Below are 21,448 nucleotides of genomic sequence, written 5' to 3' on the forward strand. Positions count from 1 at the left end.
TCTTCTGCCTGCTTTGCATTCACTCATCCAAATTGGTGTTTGAACAATATTTCTTATCTTCTCAGTGCTGTGATTCAACACATTCAATTTCAAGTAACGGGTACTCGACTGAAAATGCCAAGTCTACGAGTGAATCCCAGCAAATATTGAAAGCTCTTAAAAAATGGACATTTGCCAACTAAATACTTTTTCAGACATCTAGCTGTTATCGTGATTTTAATTCATGAACAAAAGAGCTCACATTACTCAGATTAGCCTTAATTTTCAGGTATAATTGATAAAGGGCTTAATTATTTCACAGCAAATCAACAGGAAAACTGGAAACAAGTTATAAAAATCTCACGGATAAGCAGAAAAAGAACAACATTAGGCTGCGTGTCATCAATCATGAGCATAAAAGAGCATCCGACACCAGCTGTTAACCTCCGATAATTCTCAGAAACAGAAATGAAAAGTTTCAATAAAACAATAATAATAAGAAAACCAGTGAAGTGATAAACTGATGAAACAAATAGTGTCTGTCAAAGAGAAAAGCTTTAGAAAGAGGAACTTTTTGGGAGGGGGGGGGGTCCTGACCCAAAGAATGTGGTTCTGCCAGGGGTTGAACCTCCTGGGCTGCCAGTGGAAGTGGGACACTGGCTTTTACTCTTGATTTTACTGCCAACTAAATAAAATGCTGCTTTTCTGGATCAGGACCTGGAACATTCTTGACTGGCTGAGTTAATCAGCTGATCTCAGTTCAACTGGGCTGCATTCCACTTACTGAGGAGGAAGATTAGTCTGAGAGACCTGACAAGAAACAAGAATGAGTTGCTTTCAAAACTACAGCAGTCGGTCTCCCCAGTTACCAAACACTTCAACATTTAAATAAACTTAAAATTACCATTATTTTTACATTTTGAGTTTTCATGTTTGCTTTTTGGGGGGGATTATGAGCCTGTTTTCTATTCTGTATATCTCCGTTTTTGAGGTCATGGTAGGCCAAGGAGCTGGGGGGGAAAAACTCACTGGACTTTCGTGAAGATGTTTCATCTTTCATCCAAGAAGCTTCTTTTAAATACCCAGGACTTTGCACCATTTGAGTGAAGAAGCTCTTGGATGAGAGGAAACATCTTTACGAAACTTAAAGTCCAGTTGTTTTCTGTGCCTTTAGTTCCCCGATTGCTTTAGTTGATGAAAGCTTTATTAATCTCCATTTTGCATTCCCATTCTTGTCTCTGCGTTTATCTTCTATCTCTTTGTCAAATTCCTGTCTCAGTCCTGGTCTCGGTGCTGGTTATTTCCTGTCTTATTTTGATAGTCTCTCATCGTGTGCTTTCGCTTTGATTCTACTCCCACACACTTATTATCTGTTATTAGTTTCAGCTGTCCTCCTACCTGTTGCTTGTACCCTCGTTATCCTTTGTGAGTATATGTCGTCTCAGTCCTCTCTCTGAGCTGTGTCCTGTGTGCCTGCTTATCTTTGTGCTTTTGTTGGAGCGTAGCAATAAAGCTGTTTTTTCATTTTTATGTTATGTGTTCCCAGTCCTGCACTTTGGGTTCAATTACTGACGCCACACAGCGAATCTTGATTTCTTTTAAAAGTCATTAACATGATGATCATAATGTTGATGATTCATTAAAACTGGGATGTTTAACGTTTGTTTGTTTGTTTTCACAGTGTAGGTTATTTGAATTGTGATCCCACTGCATAGCTGTCAGTATAAAGCTGCCTAGTACGTCACTAAGAAAGGGTATTTACATTTCATTAATACGCCCATGCTATCTACCTGATAAAACCCCCATCCAGATGGAGGCGCCAGCTTGCGCGCTCACAGATGTTTGGCCTTCCTGAGTCGCCGTACCACTGCATGTACCTCGCTGCCCTAGCCGTGCGCGCGCTGGCTCGATTTGTATGAACAAACTGTGAAGCATCGCTGAATGTGACGTTATCCATGCATCAGCCAGCTCCGTCGGCTCTCTCGGGTCTGTGCCGAGTCACCGACTGTCTTTACCTGAGTAATGCCCGAGCGGCCGGTGATCCCCGCCAGGTGACTGGCTGCGGGATAACCTGCATCATCAACGTCACTGAGAGAAAGAGCAGCGACTCGCCCCTTCCAGGGGTGGAGTACATCCACATCCCGGTCTCTGACACCCCGGGGTCTCGACTCAGCGATCACTTTGACGAGGTGGCGGATAAAATCCAGGTTACAGCGGAGAGCAGCGGCCGCACGCTGGTGCACTGCAACGCCGGGGTGAGCCGCTCCGGAGCCCTGTGCATGGCTTACCTAATGAAGCACCGCGGCGTGAGCCTCCTAGAGGCCCACGGCTGGGTCAGGACCTGTCGCCCTGTCGTGAGACCCAATAACGGGTTCTGGAAACAGCTCATCCAGTATGAGGGGGAGCTTCGTGGTTGCAACTCTGTCCGCATGGTGTCCTCATCCATGGGAGAGATACCTGACATTTATGAAGAGGAGGCCAGGAATATGATGCCACTATGAGGGATGGAAGCACGCTTTTTTGTGTGTGGTGGGAAAGTGGGACATTATTTCACAATGATCTGCAGTGTGCTGGCCCTAACTGTAAAATCCTGTGCAGCCATGAAAGGAAGCATAAAAAGTGAATGCGTTCCCTCCGGGCTCTCATAATAATGGGCAGTGGTGCAGAGTAACAGTGAGCTACTGTATAATTTTTGCCTGCCGTGGTTTTTCCATGGCGCATTTGGCCACCTCGTGCTTGATTATGTGAGATTTTTGGTGAGCTCAGGAACCACTTGCAGATATGAACCCACCATCAATCTGCAAAATGCTCAAACATCCAGGAGGAGTGAGATTTACCAAAACATGTTTGTCATGAATGGGAGCTCTAAAGACAGGCTTGTATTAGGCTTCTACTCAATTTGACTAAATACTGCTCCACTGTCTTTCAGATCAATGTGCACTTTTTATACCACAACATTTATCTGAAAAATTGCAGGATGTTATAAAGGATTCAAAGCTTATAAAATACAACAAAATAAACGAGTGATTGCCATTCTCATTGAGTCGTTCCACATAAAATCAACCAAATCCTTCAATAAGGCAAATAGTGTCATCTGCATAGTCATGCAATAAACATCTAAAAAGGTACAAAGTTTAATAATTTTAGGTTGTTTAATCAAGGTAAACATTTTTTAACATAATAATAATAATAATGATATAAATATTTTTGAAGAAAAATAGCAGCCATATCAATTTTACATTCACCTCAGCTAGCACCACCTGAATGACGAAATTCTCTTGAGTCATAAGGAATCATTGCTGGAAGAGGATCATAGTATCAAAATGTAGGTACAAATGAGCCCTTTCATGTCGAAATTTGACAAAACACCAGAACCACATGGTGATGTAACCGCTCAAAGTTTACACATTGTACTTGTTTTGTTAGTGAGTCATCACACAAACATCCAGGTTGTCGGTTCTTGTTTCTGTTATTCTGCGTCACTGTAATAATAAAAATATTTTGGCTTTAGAGTGCAACACGGATTTGAAATTAGTTTGGTTGTGGTCTTGAATCTGAGCTTGAATACATTTTTCAACCCTGAAAGTTTAATGTTGCCATCTCATGTATGTAAAAGTTATGAGGGATTAAAAGTGCTGGGAAACTCATGTCAGATATCAGATTATGTATTTTGAGACCTTATAACTATGAATTTTCATAATAATAATAATAATATAGAAAGTTTATGCATGAAAAAAAAAATCAGCTGATTCTGAGGGCTCAGGTGGGAAGCTCTGATTCAACACTCAATGACCATTTTTGCTTTTAAAAATGTCCAGAAACTCCAGTAAACTCTTTGTATACTTTTTATGTGGATCAATTGTACATTTAGATAAAAGTTAAAGTCCTGCATTCACAGCGCTGCTAACTGAACTATTTTTAACATTAATGCTTTGATACTTTTTACTCTCTCTTCTACCTATGATAGGCACAAAGTCAAAATAAGAGCTGTGACACTGAAGGCTGTTAACAAGTCCGACTCAACTGAGACAAGACGGTAGAAAAAAGCGTTTATTTTCCAATAAGCACACAACTGAGCTGGCTCCCCTCTCACCCTAATGAACAAAAAAAGCTTTTTCTTGTTTTTTTATTTTCTTTTTTAATGGACAGTCACTCCTTACAACAGAGAAATAAAGTCTAGATGGCCATGATGTTTTCTAGCCAATTACGGTGCTTCACTAAAAAAAGAATTACAATAATTTCTGTGGATTCTTTGATAAAAATATACATTTTCATACCATAATATGGGATTCCTTGAGCCAAAAGAAAACATGCCCGCCACCTGTAACAAACAGCGAGGAAACTGAGGAAAACGGGTACAATATCAGAGCGACGCCACGGATCACAGTAAAACTCATTCACAACTTGGCACAAGTCTGTCATTTCTTTTAAACATAAACACACATCTGTTACAGAGGAAATGTGAAATCTTTATATTTAAGTGGTCATCCCCGAGACACACATCAAGTGGTACAACGTAAAAATATTCTTCTAAACCACAGACATGATGGATAGTTTTAAACACCGCTTTGAAAAAGACTGGTCGTCTCGACATACTGTCTGAAATAAGAGATTAACACGCGCACCCAGCAAACCTAAGACAAGTCTCAATTTTTAAAAAGGAGTAGTCGGCCATCATACGGTTGCTCCCTTTATGCCACAAGTTTGCATCACAGCATTGACAGTACTTTCATATCTGCATCCAACAGAAACCTACAGCCAGCTTAGCGTCAATAAATATGGATTTCAGTGTTAAGCAGCGCATCACTAATCGTGCACTTATGTAGTGTTGAATAAATGGAAAAAGTTCACGTGAACATCCGCTTAGAAAGTCTTGCAAAAAAAAAAAAAAGTAAGATGGTTTTATTTTTTTTTTTTTTAAATTAACCATCAAAGTGTCTTTTTTAATTTTCAAATGTCAGTTTCTGTTCTGTAATCAGTTTATCGCAAACATTTACTCTGTAATATTGTACAGGTGAATCAATGAGCTGCTGCCCACGTAGGGTGATTTAGTGTAGGTAGAACAGTTATTAACAAGGAGCAGCCTTTAATAACAAGTCTGGTAATGAAGTTATATTTGGGAAACTGCTATAAAACACTGTTTAAACAATCACCACAATCTAACGTTGTAGTCCTCATTGATTCTACATTCCACCTTGAAAGCAAAGATGTGCTTTCCAATATTTGTGCCAGGCTGTGGCTGTATTTAGCATGCAGATATGAGAGCAGTGACTTTTCTTTCTTCCATGGGTATATTTAAGCCATTACCTCCTTCTGGATTACGGTTGTTGCTACATTCACAGGGCCTACACTGCAGAGGCTGACCTCCAATATGACACTTTTACATCTTAATGAAATCTTGATGTATTTTTTAAATCTAAAAGACATTTTACAAAGATTCAGATGGCTTATTTAGGAGTAAGGCTGGAATTTGCTACTTCAACATCCTGAGCAAGGACCTTTGTCAGGCCAAACTACAAGTGAAATAATGACGCGAGTGCAAAAACAGCATGCCTATTTTACCTTCAATGCATTCCCCCCCATTCTCTCAATAAGGCAAATCGTGTCACCTGCATAGTCATGCAATAAACATCTAAAAAGGTCCAAAATAGAAGAATGTCCATTTAACCCGAGGTGTAACCCAGAGTACTTCAGTAATATATCGAACACCGGTATCTGCGTTCCTTCATTTCAAACAGCCAACAGCTGGCTTGAGATCAAATCTGAAAGAAAAGAAAGAATTGAAAAGTTACAACATTTCTTGAAAAGACCCGCAGAGAAATTTATTTCTTTATACAAGCCACTCACCTGCTGTTCCAGTTTTTGGTATTCTGTGGCCTTAGGTCGACGCGCGGCTCTGGATCGCTTTCCTTCCAAAACAAAGGCGATTATCTGGCGGCGAAAAAAAAAAGATTAGGCAAGACTGGTTTGGACTGCTGTAAGAAGTCTGATTTTCAAAATAAGGATAGCTAAGCCAGCAAATGTTAGAACTGAGTGTGCTACACATGAATGGACAACTAGGTAAAAAAAAAAAAAAAAGCTTTAGCTAATGTAAAAGTGGTTTTCAGCATTAAACCAGAACAGCTGGGAAATGTGTTTCTTTCCTTAAGCTCAGTGAAGAAATTGACACAACTCTCAACTGAATTGTTGTGTGTGTTCTACACAGGAAATGGACCTGCGCCTCAAAAGGCAACCACAGGTGTTAAATATATTTTAGGCTGTTATGTTAGTTTAAACACCAGAGTCAATATTTAAAGTCAATTTTAAAAAAGTGTGTGTATTTCTGTGTGTATTTCTGTGTGTGTGTGTGTGTGTGTGTGTGTGTGTGTGTGTGTGTGTGTGTGTGTGTGTGTGTGTGTTTGGGGAGGGGTACAAGACTTGGGACATCAAACCGGTCTAACAGCAAAAGTACCTTGCGCTTGTTGTGGTAAGTGATGTAGAGCACTGCCACCAGCACAGCTGCGGAAACGAGGTAGGCAAAGAAATGGCTGCTTTCGCCGTTTTCCATCATTTTGGATGTGTTGGATGGAACTTTCACCTCTTTTTTTTTAGTCTGCTCCCCACCATCCTTTCCTTCCTCTTCGCCATTAGCAAGGTCTGGTGATTCCTCATCGCCATCTGTATGATCGTCACCAAGCCCTTCATCATTCTCCTCCTCATCTAAATCTTCTTCTTGGATTTTCACCGTGGTGCTCACTTTAGCTTTAGGTTTCCCCGTCGATGTGCTGCTGATTGGCTTTTTTTTAGAACTGTTTTCTGTAGGAGCTTTGTCTTGTGGACTTTCTTCTTCGTGTTTGGTTTCAGGCTCCGTTGGGTTGGCTTGCACATCTGTCTGTATGGGCACCTGGTCTTTCCCTTGAGTTTGCAGACCAGAATCCTGTTTTCCATCGTGCTGATCATTTCCATCCTCCTGTTGATTTTCAGTTTGACTCTGTTTATCCGTTTCATCTCCTGCGCTGTCCGGATTTTTCTCGACTGCCTTGGACTGTTCAGATGTTGGATTCACACCCTTCTTAGGTGAGCTGGGTGACTCTTCATGTTTTGATACGTTATCCGCCTTTCCGGTATGGTTACCAGACTCGCTTGACTGAGGTTGATCTGTTCCATTTTTACCATTTACTGGTGGGTCGTTCACATTTTGGGAGACTTCACCCTGTGCTGAATAAAAAACCAAGAGACTCAGTATTAATTGAATGTTAAATGTGTTAACTGGGATTTTGAATTAATTATTTATTACATGCACATCTGCTTGTTGATCCTCACTACTTATCCTCACTAGACTGTGACAGTGACCACTGACTGAGTGCATTTGCTTACATATGTGACATACTGCGTAGACCTACTACTATAGGACTAATACACCAGTTATCAAGGCTGGATTACCCACCATGCAAAGCAAAAGGTCAGTGGGCTACAATATGTCAGCTGACCTCATTAATTTGTTAGGTTGACTACAAAATCAACTAGGGCTATGTGCATATTCCTTAAAACAGTCGTAGTAATTTCTTTGCAGTTAATAGTTTCACACATAAACCATACAAAAACACAAAAAAATAAGCAACACGCACTAGGAATCCAGTATTTTTTATCATCCTGATTTTCAACTGGGCCAATAATCAGCAGAGTGAACAGTATATGCCATTAGTATTTGGTCATATGACTTGTATGGATCAGTGGTGCAGACCATGTTTAATAGATAAATAATGCTGAGATTTTTTTTTACCTAAAGAATGTAGATCTGTATAATAAGTTATAACTCATGAGTAATTTTCTTAACATTATGCTACGAAAAAAATGATCCAACAGTGTCCACAGTTTTATCCAGCAGGTTTGAAAATGTATGTAGTAGAGACCAACTGATTTATTGGTGGGTCGATATTATCAGCTGATACTGGCACTTCACCTATCCTGTTATAAAGGTTGATTAAAGAAAGTAAAGAAGAAAAAGGTAGAAACACCCTTTAATCGTGTTATGAGTCTTAATGTTGCATAGTTTGCCAACTAAAGGGCAGTCTACAACTTCCCTGTTGACAACAGGTACCACACAATCAACAAGCAATGCCAGGCAAGTAAACAAATAAGTGCATAATAAATGTCAGGGAAATCTCTTTAAGTTTCATGTGTCTGAAAAATAAACTATATATATTGGCCAATATATCCGAATATTGTCGGGGGTTTTAAACATCACCAAATATTGGTATGGATATATCGCCTGTGTCAGTTTGCCTCCAGTTGGGAGGAATTATGCCAGATTACGGTGAAAACCTCGTATGTGAATCCATATTTTGCTATATTCACTGTAAAGACAGGGAATATTATGATTATGCACAGGTGTGTATAGTAGAGTATAGCACAAGTACACATTCCCCTGCAAGAGATCACAATAAGTTAATTATATCGCAAAAGTGAAGCGGTGAAGGAAAAGGAGACTGGATGAGCGCAATCCCTCCCAAGCTCTTAAGAAGCGGAACTATATCCTGTAGCACCGAGAATGAGCCAACCTGTTAAACCGGATCCACTGCTAAAGGAGGATGAGGAAATAGTCAAGACTATTAAAATAACAGAAATAGCTCAAATGAAAAACTAAACAGAATCAATAGCACCTATTATGCAATCGCCACCATCCACCCCAATCAAAAACAAAATTAAAAAATAGCTTCATCAAATAAAACATTAAAATTTACAGTTTTAAAAAATGTCAACACTTTAACGTGGCCGAGTTTTTATTACTCATTTTATTGTTTTATTATTCTTTTTATTTATTTATTTCTGCAGTGGTGTAAATCAGTCTATTCTCCTTTCTCCATTTAAAAAAAAAGGACTGTTTTGACATATATCGCCTATCATCTTTACATCAGGGATTGTGGGGAAATCCATAATTGCTCGACCAACGCAGGCCTAAAGCTAAATAACAAACGCAAAAACACAACTCTACTCACCTCCGATGGAGATGAAACACAGGAATATTGCAGATGTCGTGAGCAGCAGCAAAACCGTCCTCATCGTGTCGGCTGTGTCCACACGGCAAAGAAACGCGACCCGAATCCGTCTAATTTCAGCTGCGTCTCCTCAGAGCTCACGACGCAATCCGCGTTGACAAACGCAGGCCGACAGGTTTGACATGTCCCTGCTTCCGTGTACAAGCTGGTCTTTCTCTTCTTCTGCGATTGTAAATGCGTGAGTGAAGTTTAGTGCCACCTAGAGGCTACATGCTTTTATAATAAGGAAGTGCTGACGGAGAAAGCGTGGCGATTGTGGTTTCATTACTTTCACGTCCTTCTTATTGTGCAGTTTTATCATTTCAGCTGCCCCGCCCAGCCTGTGACACCGCTGAATCTCTAGAGCCCATCTATGGTAGTATACGGCACGAAATCATTATACTTTAGTATTTTTTTTTTTGATTCAATATTATGATTTATTTTTATTTTGTCTCAGTTCACTACCAAAGTGGATTTGCTTGTTTAAGTTGGGTTTGTTTGTTTGTTTGTTTGTTTTTGCGGGGGTGGGGTAGTTGTGGGGCGAGATTTGACACGTTCAGATGAGGTGTTACAATAGAAAAACCTCTCAGTGTCATTAAATATATGCACTAATACCTCACCTTGCTTCTTTTGTTGGAAAGCCATATTAACAAACACTAACACTAATCTGTATTTCTCTCCCTTTTTTTAAGTTAATCCGTCTATTTTCTTTCACTTATCGAGTTCAGGGTCGCAGGTTGGGTGGGTGCATGTCTTTAGACTGTTAGGGGAAGCCGAAGTACCAGGATGGAGATAACGTGCAAACTCTGTAAGGAAAGGCTCCACAGGACCTGTGGCTAACAGTGGTTACCATACAAGATACAGTTATTTTATATTTATTAATTTATTTACTTTTAGCTTTTTTTTTTATCAATTATAATATCTTTGGTGCTCAAGTTATGATAAAGATGTGTCACTATAGGTTAAGGGACAGTTTTTCATGTCCTGCGCCCAGTCATGTGTATCACAATTGTTTAAACAGAGAAAAGAAAAATCCTCCCGCCCCCCGGTTTCCTCTACATTACAGCTCTGTCTTTACACGACTTAGTTTAATTTAAAAGCTATGTGGAAACCACTAAAATTACACACATTTAGGGCACACGTATTTGACCTCATGAAAAAAAGTTGTTTATTACGCTCAATGTCTTTTATCCACCATAGAAGAAGAGATGGGGGTTTCATTTGTGTTATACTGCCACCCACGGGTTAAGTGTAGGCATTGTTGATATTTTTCCTTCACGCGTGTCATTTCACCTTATCAGCAGATGGCAGTATTGGCATGTAGTGCAATTTAAAAAAAAAAAACACTTGTGCCATTATCTATGTAGGTTAACTTTGCTTTGTTACATTAAACCAAACTTAAAGGGTATGGAAAAGCATTTCTTCCAGTAAGGAATGGCCAACATAAAACACCACAAAACAAAGCCACTTTTATCATGACAATACCAATATCGCTGGCCTTGGAGCTGAACATGTTCAGCAGTTTCAGAGATAATGATCTAAATGTTAATTAGAGGTGTTTTACATCTCAGTTGGGTGCAGGAGACCTGCAGGCTCTTGTAATGAATTTGTCTTAATTGTGGCAGGCTATTTGACATTTGAAAAGTCCGATGATCCCTCTCATTCTTGACACCCATTTGCATTTCCATCTTTAAGGTCAAATGGGTATGAATAATACATTACGGAGGTTCTTAAGCTCACAGCCAGCCATACCTGTCTTCACAAAGGAGCCAGCTGAGGCTTGCTCAGCTCAGTGAATGCTACAGAAACAATCAATTAATATCACTTTGGGAAACCGCATGTGAAGCATCCTGTAATTAGTAGGAATATAAGGTCACAGAGTCAATGGCAGATATAGGATCAACTTTTTTTTCCTGATTATGCTGAACAAAAAATGGCACAAACACTGGCCTTGCCTTAAATGTGCTGCAGCTCACAGTTTAAGTGACTTCTCAGATAAGAGATCTAGAGGCAGCATTACGCAAGTATCAAACGGTTAACCTGGAATAAATTTAAGATCAAAGGAAGGCCCAAAAAAGGAACCTTGGCAAGAGATTGGAGGAATTTAATGAGCAAAAATTAACATGTATTAAATCTGACCTCGTGCTTTACATGGCAGATGTTGAGCAGAGCAGCATCCAGACACGTTACTCGAGATAAACAGCCGTGTGTTACATGCTGACTGCAAGATAGCTTCTGTTTGGTTTCAAGTGGATAGTGTGATTAAATAAAAATATTTCTTTCAATATAGCAAGATCTATTTAACATTTAAAAAAATAATAATAATAAGCAGGCACGGGTATGGAAATGCATTTACCTGCACATTTGAACTTATTCACTTAGCGACTGGGCTTCATAATAGGGGTACTGTCTTTGGAGAATTGAACGCCGGGCTGGATGCATGGCCTCGAGGAGACAGATTTGCTGACTGTTTTGACAACTCATTACCTGTAATTTCACTGATGGATTGGTGAGGTGGCTCAGAGCAGGCAGCCGTGGCATCAGAGCACGAGCGGTTTGTGTCTGGAATGATGTAAGATAGAACGGCAAACAAGCAAAGACTTATTGTGCCTAATGATTGCTTAAAACAGAGCAGGGCACACTTGACAGTTTGGTGCCTCGACTATATAGGGCCCCAAACAGAAACGCATCCTCAGTCCCGCCGGTCTGCAGTTTTACAACGTTTAAAGTGAATTTTAAAAATATATATGACACAGACCACTTTTTTTTTTTTGCTGGCAGCAAATGGATGATGCCTCTCTGACAATGTCATTGATTATTTATGTTTCATCTGAATGTAGAAGATCGGCTAAGACAGACAGATCGTTCTCTGTGTTATCGTTAAGTCTTCTTTATATGTAAATGCATGTGAAAAAGTAACATTTCCCAGCTCCCTTGCTTAAGTTAAATTGGTGGATAGAGGGGTTGCAAGTGATCTCGTCCTGGCCGGCCTCCCCCCCTCTGCTCCCACATAATTGGTCCATCCCTGGCACTACTACTCATCTCCAAAGCCACCAAAAACTGTAACCTACCTTGTGTATTTTTTCACTAATTGAAATGCCTAATGAGGTCCCAAGGGCTCCATCCCATTACCTCTGAGTTAATTAAAGCCTAAGCAGCGTGCCAAACGGTGAATAAAGATGCAGCAAAAGTGCAAAAGGAAAAAAGGGGAGCCCGAGTAGGGTACGGTGCATCGGGATGGAGGGGTGACCTGCTTTTTTTTTTTTTTGTCATTGTTGAGGGATGCCACATTCCAAGAATGAGCAGATGTCTATTATTTTTTTATCTGCGTCTATACCGGGCTTGAAATTTCCATTACCCTGGCTCAGACACTCATTTTCCACTGTGGTTAGCCTAATTCTGCTTTATTAAACATTAAAGTCTTTGCCACCGTCAGGAGGGTTTTGCTGAAGACGTTGTCACGTTAGCACTGATGGATAATGCAGGAATAAAAAAATGACAGCTGTGTTTGTTTTTTGTTTGGCTGCCCCGTCCAGTTTAAATGCAGCCCTGATAAAATCATACTTGTCTTTAAATGTGATTTTCTACACCTACAGTGTCATGCCCTGTGGTCACTTTTTATAGGAACGCTAATCCAAACCACATCACCTTGTTAAAGCAATTTCTTCTTGTTAAACGACCAGAAACAGCAGTGAAAAGACAGACTTGAGATATTTCTTTTAAGAAACAATTTCAAATGTTTATTTAACATGTCAAAGAAGGGGCACACACTCGTGAATTTAAAAAAAAAAAAGGAGGGGTTGGGGGGGAGAAGGGGGTTGCAATTATTGGCCAGTACTAAGACTTAAACTTCATACTAACATTAATCAGGTTTTGGCTAAAGTAAAAGTGTGTTTTTTGTTTCTTTTTTGCTTTTATAAAAGAAACTATGTACATTGGTTCATTTATACAAGAGGTTCATTGGATAAATGCATCAAAAACAAAAACAAAAAAACAAACCAAAACAAAAAAAAGAAACCAGTTCTGCAGTAAACTTTACAAAAAATACATTTTTGTTTTCATTGAGAGATGTAGAAAAGGAGACGGTCAAATATTGACCAATAATATTTCGTCCTTTTCATTATTTAGAAAAAAAGTTGTTCTAATAACTATTTTTTTAAAAAGAAAAGCAATCAATATACAGCACAATAAATGGGGAGGAAAGAAAAATTGCCTTTGTGAATTCATTCAGTTGGTTTGGTAACCAAGGAGAGGGGTTGCGACTGGAACAGGGCATGATGGGAATGAAGGGCTGCCTGGTGGAAGGGCGAAGGGGGAGACAGCATGGAGGGGTGCAGAGAGGTGAAGGGGATTGGCCGGGTGAGGATGGGTGTGTTTGACTGGCTACCTGAAGTACCAACGGGGATGGAGATGGTGGGTTGGGAGGAGGAAGAGGTGGAGGAAGAGGAGGAGGAGGATGAGGAAGAGGAGGATGTGGACCCGGAAGCTTTCCCGGGTATTGAGAAGTGGTGTTGCATGCGCCCCTCTGGTTTGGTGGTGAGCGATAGCGGCTGGGCCTGTTCGGAGTGAGTGGCAGCGGGGGCGGCGGGGGAGGCCAAGGCTGCGGAGGGAGTCGCCGGTGAGTCCAGCATGCTTCCGTGAGATGATGCGGGGCTGTCGCACATCTTCTCTGAGGGCAGGTACTGCACGCACTGCTTCTTGCTTCTTATCGAGAAGTCTGCGGGGAAACAAGAGGAAAAGTGAGCAAACTGAATTATGGATCCGCCGTTGACTTCAAATCTGGTGCAAGTCCCTTTATGCCGCGTCCGACAGAAGTGAATGAGTGATTATTTAAGCAATGAAGCACAATGTTAAAGTTAGAAACAAGACCTTTTTTTAAACTGACAACAAGAAGACTGAAACAGGATGTTCACAGCATAATACGAATGGTATGTGTGTATGAGTCAAAGGAGGAACGACACAAAATGTACACAAAATGTGCACTAAAGAGTGGAAAGCTCCCTTTTGTTGGCCAATTTGCCGTGGTAATTTGATTGCACAATAGCAGACATACCTACCACTATTAGCAATGAACCTCATAAGCTGCTTGTCAAAGTATAAAAGCAGGGAAAGGAGTTAGTTAGAGCCAGCGAAGGACAAAATTCACGCAGAAACAAAAAAAAGGGGGAAAGAAAATAACAGAAGAAATGTGCAGTGTCAGGTTGGGCTTGAGCTCTGCAAGAAAAATAAAGCCCTCGCTGTTAGTTCCTACAATTTTTCTTTCTTCTCTAATGTGAGGGGAAAAAAAAAAAAACGAAATAAAGCCAGTCAGGAAGAAAACGGCCCCTTACCCTCTGGTTTTGAGTCTGGTTTATTCTCTCTCTTCCTCTTTTTCCGCTTTCCCTGCACACATGAAACAATGCTGTTAAAAACTGTTTTTTTCATAGTGAAAGCAAACGGATTCACCGACTTCACTTCAAAGATTAAAAGGGCAGTTTCTATAGTCATAACTGGACTGAACTTTGATGGGAAATGAATTTAAAAGTCATCCAGTCGTACGATATGAGACCTGAGAACAGAAATGTGCCACTCACATAGTTATCTCGTGCTGACCATCCCGGATAGAGCTGGGAGTGAAGTTGCCTCTCTTTCCTGGCCAGCTCATAGTATTTGGCTTGCTCCTCTCTTGACAGGGAATGCCACTGTGGACAGAGTATATCAAAGGACCTTTAAACACTCTCACACACACATATATGTATGTATAAACTCCAATGCCTTTGTCTGCACTGCTTACCCGTCTTCCAAGGATCTGGTTGATGGCCGCGCTCTCTTTCAGAGTGCACTCTGCCACCACTTTGGCTCTCATCTCCTTCATATACAGCATAAAAGCATTCAGAGGCTTCTTGATATGAGGCTTCTTGTCCTCTTCTTTCTTGGCGGGAACGGGGGACTTTCTGCTAATCCAAAACAAGAATGAAAGTAGCCGTGTGAATGACCGAGTAAGCACGAGTAGATTTTAGCATAACGAGGGACAGCAACGAAAGCGGGTCTTGCTGAATCGTCTTACGCGTGCATCGAGGGGCTGATGTCCCCGCTGGGCTCCTGCTTGATGGCCGGGGAAACTATGGCCGGATGAGGAATGCCGGTCTGGTGGAGGCTGTGCGGAGGTGGGGTGACCATGTGAGGGGAGAAACGGCTGGACACCAAGCTGGGAGGGCAAAAAGGGGGCAACGTTTTAACAGCGGGTTGTAACAGCGCACCTCTGTCAGCTTGACAAGGCATAAAAAAAAATTAAAAGAAAGTTCAGCTAACCTGGCACATAACCGCCCTGCCTCACCCTCGGGGTGAAATTCACTGTGCCTACTGCCTCCGTCTAGACTAAATTCATACACACAATGAGTAACATGCTTTCTTTTTTGTTCAAATAAAGACGTTTTCAAAAGGCCTTTTATTCACCAAAGGCTGAAGAAAAGTGGAGTGTGTTGTTACCATGGCAACGGCAGGGCTGTGACACCTGAAACCTCTTTCCTTACCACGTCCCAGACCGCGGAGAGCGCTCTGACAGCCGTCCACACAGAACACCTTTACAAAGTGTCTCTCTCAATTTCCAGTAGTTAATACAAAGGAGCATTGTAACCGACAAGAGGGGGAATTAAGCTCCACAGCCCAGGATCAGTCACTCTAGTTAATGTTAAGACTGGAACATTCACCTCTTTTAAGTGTTTTAGCATGTTACACAGGCTGTCGTTAGTGACAGCGCACATATGTGTTATATATGTGCCTTATTAACCTACATATCTGATGATTTCTAACCGTCACACTCAGCAACATGTGTTCAAACCAAACTTCTTGTCTTATAAAAAGCCTAAAAACAACTCAGTAAACAGGAGCTAATTCTCAGTTCATGTTTTATTTTCCTTTTTTCCCCCCTCGTCTTTGATATTCTTAATAATTTATACTGCATAAACAAACAGGACCCTTATGACTCCCCTGGTAATAAACCTTTACCAGCTATCCTTGTAAACATCCTACTTATTCCCCAGTGAATAACTCAAGCTGCTCCGAGTGATGGCATGCAGTCAAGCTCCGTATTTTGAAGATATTGCTTCCATTAGTGTTCATCATTGTAGCCATACATTTTTATTCATCCTTTACACTTGCGCTTTAAACTTATATCTTACTGATACTGTCGAAAGTGTTTCGTGTAACGTCTTCGTTTCAGCGGGTTTCTTCCTGGGTCAGAGAGCCTCACCGCGAGTTTATTTCAAATCTCCACGAAAGCAGAAATTTTGGCACAATATTTGGCACACAGTGCGTCTGGTGCATTAAATAACCTTGTGTGAGGCGTGCTTTGATTGTTGCGAGTTCATTTCAGGATGGAGTTACACATGCTATTGATCACAGAGAACCCTCTGAATATTTCATCTCATACTAACACCGGAAGGCTCGCTACAAATCTTTCCAATTTTGACAGAGGGTCAGAGAGTTTAGTCTGAAGGGACGTGTTGGTTCAGATGAGCTTTGATTTGTCCTAATCGATTCTCAGCCCTTTCATCTCTTTGGTGTGTGTGTGTGCGCGCGCATGTGTGTGTGTGCGCGCATGTGGAGTGGCTCAGAACACTGGCCTGACCACAGAAGTTTAGCTCTCAAAGAAAAGACAGGAGAGAAGCCCTGAATGCCAATAATGCATTTGCTCTATTTAAGAAGCTGAACCTGTCTCCAATAGACTTAGACCTTACATCCCTTTGTAGTCCTGACACCACTGCCTGTCCACCGTCTGACAGTGTTTTCTCCAAGCGGATATACTGCAATTTTTCTTTACATTCCTAAAAATCAAGCAACATCCACTCTAAATAACATTTACATCATTAACCACTGAAGTGTAGAGCTGCACGCATTGTAAAAAAATAAAAATAAAATAAGCAGGAAAAATGTGAACAGAGCATGCCATAGAGGCAAGAGATATTAGATGTCTCCCTTCGGGAGGGCTGGGGTGTTACTGAACATGATCCACTCACCTGGACATGGATGGATTCATTGCTAGCGCTGGATAGGGGTGACGGAATCCCCCCGGAGGGATGGAGTACATGTGCTGGCCCTGCCTGGGAGACAGAGGTACACGGAGTGAGCGAAGGCTCCAAAGTGAGGTGGATCAAACACAGCTGACAGCTAACCCATCAGCACTAATCCTCCCCTCATCAACTCAAATCCCCTGCTTGTGGAACAGCACCACTGCAATTGATTACAGGACCCATGGCAAAACCAATAAATGCTGATAAATTCCTCTTGTCATGATACTGTCATGATATAGCGATGTGCTGCATTAAAACATGGGTGTAGCAATCAAAAGATTTCTGGACAAGAAATACTTTTTTCTTTCTTGCTTGACTTGAACTTTATAAATCATTTATTGCGCTTTTTTAAATTTTAGATCTCTGGGAGAAGCGGTCTGAAGTTGGCCACTAAGCCAGCGCAGCTAATTAGCTAACATCTCTGGTGGTGTGTTAATATGCATCATCACAGCAGGTGGACGCGCCCACAAAGCGAACTCATTCCAAGAAAGTGACGCAAGATGGCCGTCAAAAAAATCTATTTTTTAGGAGAGCACATGTAACTGGAGTCAGTTAAAAGAGATATGATATGTATAAATAACTAAGTAATAGATCTGGCTATGCAAACAGATCACAATGAAAGGAACTTACTGTGGCATGAGCCAGCTGAGAGGGTGTGCAATGGAACCGACTGCACCAGGAGACAGGGGGTAGTATGGAGACAGTTCTGATGGGTGAGGTGTCCGAGGAATACCTGCGGAGGCCACAGGAAGATCAATTTAATAGAAAAAAAAGTCTATCAAACTTGCACAGTATATTCCAATTTTTGGTGTCACAAAAAAATGGCTGTTTTTAAGACGTGAAACTTTCAAGCCAATAAGATGTGCACTTATCCGTGCACATTTGAGTGCTTAATTTCACATTATTATAACACAACAGAAAGATGTGAAGGTTAGTCCATCGATCAGATGCTTTACCTGTCTTTGGGTCGAGGATCTCTGGGGAGAGGTGCGATGGCGGCGTGCCAGGGGAGAAGTGTTCATTGCTGTAGGTGATGAGGGGCGTCAGTGGGTGGACATGGTGAGCATGCTGTACCACTGGGACTTTATTGGACTGAAGGAGACACAGAGAGCTGGAGGTGAGCAACAAGTGCATGACATCATGTTTGAAGAGAGTGACACTAATGTGTTTTTCTGTACTAGCGTTTTATTTACATATCAAAGAATTATTTATATTTGAATCTGAAGCAAACATTTTGTCTCCCATAAGTGTACGCGGCGCATGATTCACGCTGGCTATTGTACAACAGAAATGCATGCCATAAATAGGCCATAATTTGTGAATGCCCTCCATGGTAAACATCACAGTTTATGCGTGTGACTGGCCCTGTGATGCAATCTGGACCGGCACCAAGAAGCAGTAAAAAGGCCTCGCGGACACATGCCAAGATCATTACGGCCATTTAGCTGAGGAGAGAACTGTTTGTTCAGTCCAAGAAGAAAAAACAACGGTGCCACCGAGTCCAAAAGTCGCACCAGCAAGCCGCAAATAAACACAATGGGGCTAAGGTAAACGAAATGACCATAAACATGTGGAGCCATCATCTCCCACTCCGTCTGACAGCAACCACCACGGGCGGATTACAAATGCTGCTAATGTTGGAAAACCACTTAAAATTCTGTATAACTTCAGATAAGTGGTGAGGAGCAGAAAGGCCAGCAACACGCAGAGTATGTCTTTCGCTTATTTCCACAATACTTCACACGCTGTGAAAAAACAAGAAAGCACACGTCCTCTGTGAGATCTGACCAGCATTAAGAAAGGGATGATGAAGACAATAATAATAACCAGCGTCTCTACTTTCATTAGGCAGCACTCAGCCTAGCAGTCATTTCCCCTGGCTGCCAGGCTGAATAGAGCACTTGTTGGCTCAACTTGTCACAAGGGAGGGTCAAGGGGTGGGAGGGGAGAAAGAAGTCTTGTTCCTCCAGGCTAACCTTTCTTCAATATCCCTCCCCACCCCCTTCCCAACCTCTGTCTCTCTCTCTCTAACGTGGTCTGCCAGGGAACAAGGTTTGCATTGAGAGCTCTCTTGCTTCATGCTGCTAAGAATTGTTCCAAATGTTAGCTTTTTCTCTGCAGCTTTTTTTTAAGAAAAAGGAAGGTCCAACCTTTTCCTCTTTTTAAAAAAAAAGTCTTTAGCAAAGTGGTTTCTCCTGTTTAAAGCAGGCTTTGATTCAGGTAATGCCAGATGGAGTGGGGAAAATATTTACTGGTGTTAAACATGGCTATATTAAGATCACTTTCCACAAGAGTTCTCTTTTTTTTAAATGTCTCCAGACTTGGAGGACGCGAGGTAAATGCATACGGAGAACGGAGGGCTTTGGATCGTGGTAGAGATGGTGTTGACTTAGTAGGTTAAAATCCTCGGTCCCACATGTCATGTATATTTGAGTTGTGCTTTGTTGTTCCACTTCATGTACAATATGCCGACTTATGAATTTCCCTATATTGTGAGAGCTGTTTGAGACCTCTAGACCTGGGTGCCAACACATTTTGGGAAGCAGTTCAGTGAGAATTTGAAATGATGCCCATTAATAATTCATATCTTGGAATACATGAATCGTGCGCTCCAAACATATTTCTAAGTTTGAAGGCACTAGTTTCAAATCCAGGCTGCTTTTTCCGTTCGGCAGCCTGACAAAATGCAGAGAGAAATGCCGTGTGCAGCTTTCATGGACGCAAAACTATTCTGACCTACATGCTACCTGTTAGAGCTTCTCTGTTAGAGATGAAAATGGATACTTGAGCTAGCAAATTCCTTTTTTATTTCTAGATATATTTTTTAATTAAACGAATAGAAATCAGCATAATTGTAAGCTAGTTTAAATTAATTAAATTCCCCAGAACTCAGACATCATAACTCAAAACCAAACAACTTGTTTATCAGTGCCTTCTTTGGCTCGCTTTATGTCCGGGGTAATATTCCTCAAGCCCGTGAAAACCATCATAGGCGTAGTATTATTATCCACAAGCAAAGTGTAAGAGGAAAACCGCAGGACTCGTGAGCCACGTTTTAAATACAAACAACACGTACAGACGCTGTCTACGGCAGAAAGATACAAATCTTTACATCGATGTGCTTGTTCCAAACATGCCTGCAGTGGTGCATAACGCTCATCTATCCAAGTAAAAACACTCAGAGCTGCTCATGGAGTAATCTGAAATAGTAACAGGAAGGTTTAAGAGAGAGAGAGATGAGGGGAAAACAAAAAACAAAAAAGCAAGAGCAGAAAGTTTCGCAGCCGGTGCAGAGAAAAGATGTCTGTCTCTGAAGAGGGCTTAAAGCTAAAAAGGCCGAGGTGGCAGCACCTAGTCTGGCTGTCCAACTTGGAACGGTGCTAAGAAAAGCACAGTCCTTGGTCAGTGTGGGTGGAGGAGTGGATTTCATTCAAGCAAACATGTTTTTGGATCCTGCACATCTGAATTGAATTACTAGGCAAACAGCCGATGGGGAAGAGAGCTTAGAACAAACTGAATAACCCCGCAGCTTTGTGTGTCTTTATGCTCGGCGATTCTGGGTGGGAGGCTCAGAGGCCTTTCAAAACTCGAGGAAAGACGGGGTGAAAAGAATGCCTGGCATGCTGAGAAATCCGAGCCTTGTTTGTCAACGCCAACAGGAAGCGGACGTGAAAGGGGACTGACCGTGTCGTACGGTTGTGTGTCTTTAAAATCAGCCACTCCAAAAAGTATGCCATTCATCACAGGCAATGCCCGCTTTGCGACTGGTCATCACCTCTGACAAGGTCAACGGCATTATAATTCTAGGTTAGAATAATACGGCATCAGATTACTGGAGTGAACATCCTCAGCGGTCATTAAATAAATTAAGAGAGCTAGCAAAGTCAGCACCATAAATATGGCTGTAAACACGGACAGATCCCTCTGGAGCCTAACCAGCGATAAATATTTGTAAATTATCAGACAGTAACATTACTTTCTGGTGAATCGGCCACTAATAAACAGTATCTTTTCACTCAAGAATTCAGTCTGCAGCACTCGATCTGAGTACGCTCCTCTAAAGAGTTTGACTGGAATCAAAGCACTGGTTCCTCATCACATTTCTGAAGAGGATCTTGTCTCTGCAGTGGCCCAGCAGGACTGCAGACCTTAGATCAGTATTCAGTACAGTCCTCCCAAAGCCTTTGATTTCATGGATCTCGGTTGTTCGCTGCCTAATGCAAAACGAGAAAATCTCACCGGACTCCCAGTGAAAGGTCTGTTAAAGGAATATAGGTCGAAGGCAAATATGTGTATCGCTTTGGGGAGGGAAAAAAAATGTATCGTTTTTATTTAATATTTCTTCTTAAAATGTTTTAAGAGCCCAGAGATGTAGAAATTGCACCAGACGCATGCGGGGAG

The 21,448-nt window shown here is 41.4% G+C and overlaps 3 protein-coding genes across 5 annotated transcripts in view; 1 reads left to right on the forward strand and 2 right to left on the reverse strand.

Moving 5' to 3' along the window:
- Positions 1–429: 429 nt before the first annotated feature.
- LOC100702535 (dual specificity protein phosphatase 18) lies at positions 430–3,626 on the forward strand. Its single transcript, XM_005473182.4, has one exon. The coding sequence runs from the start codon at positions 1,935–1,937 to the stop codon at positions 2,478–2,480; it is 546 nt and encodes a 181-aa protein (XP_005473239.1). The 5' UTR covers positions 430–1,934; the 3' UTR covers positions 2,481–3,626.
- A 465-nt stretch (positions 3,627–4,091) lies between these two features.
- Positions 4,092–9,185, reverse strand: tgoln2 (trans-golgi network protein 2). The gene is made up of 4 exons (XM_003445583.5): positions 8,958–9,185; positions 6,431–7,176; positions 5,827–5,910; positions 4,092–5,741 (listed from the first exon to the last, which is right to left on the reverse strand). The coding sequence occupies exons 1-4, from the start codon at positions 9,019–9,021 to the stop codon at positions 5,736–5,738; spliced, it is 900 nt and encodes a 299-aa protein (XP_003445631.1). The 5' UTR covers positions 9,022–9,185; the 3' UTR covers positions 4,092–5,735.
- A 3,681-nt stretch (positions 9,186–12,866) lies between these two features.
- The window catches only part of tcf7l1b (transcription factor 7 like 1b), a 30,737-nt gene continuing 22,155 nt past the window's right edge, over positions 12,867–21,448 (reverse strand). Inside the window, exons 5-13 of one of the 3 annotated variants that reach the window (XM_025897062.1) lie at positions 18,004–18,139; positions 17,678–17,780; positions 16,994–17,077; positions 15,043–15,183; positions 14,770–14,932; positions 14,570–14,677; positions 14,327–14,378; positions 14,054–14,078; positions 13,572–13,713 (exon numbers count right to left, since the gene is read on the reverse strand). In XM_025897062.1, coding sequence (XP_025752847.1) covers positions 14,059–14,078; positions 14,327–14,378; positions 14,570–14,677; positions 14,770–14,932; positions 15,043–15,183; positions 16,994–17,077; positions 17,678–17,780; positions 18,004–18,139 — 807 coding nt within the window. In that variant the 3' untranslated portion in view covers positions 13,572–13,713; positions 14,054–14,058. Of the gene's footprint in view, positions 13,714–14,053; positions 14,079–14,326; positions 14,379–14,569; positions 14,678–14,769; positions 14,933–15,042; positions 15,184–16,993; positions 17,078–17,677; positions 17,781–18,003; positions 18,140–21,448 lie in introns of all 3 variants that reach the window. The other 2 variants (XM_003445636.5, XM_019366032.2) reach the window with 2 other exon arrangements.

This window comes from Oreochromis niloticus, linkage group LG12 (genome assembly GCF_001858045.2).
Source record: "Oreochromis niloticus isolate F11D_XX linkage group LG12, O_niloticus_UMD_NMBU, whole genome shotgun sequence".
In the NCBI taxonomy this organism is placed as follows: domain Eukaryota; kingdom Metazoa; phylum Chordata; class Actinopteri; order Cichliformes; family Cichlidae; genus Oreochromis; species Oreochromis niloticus.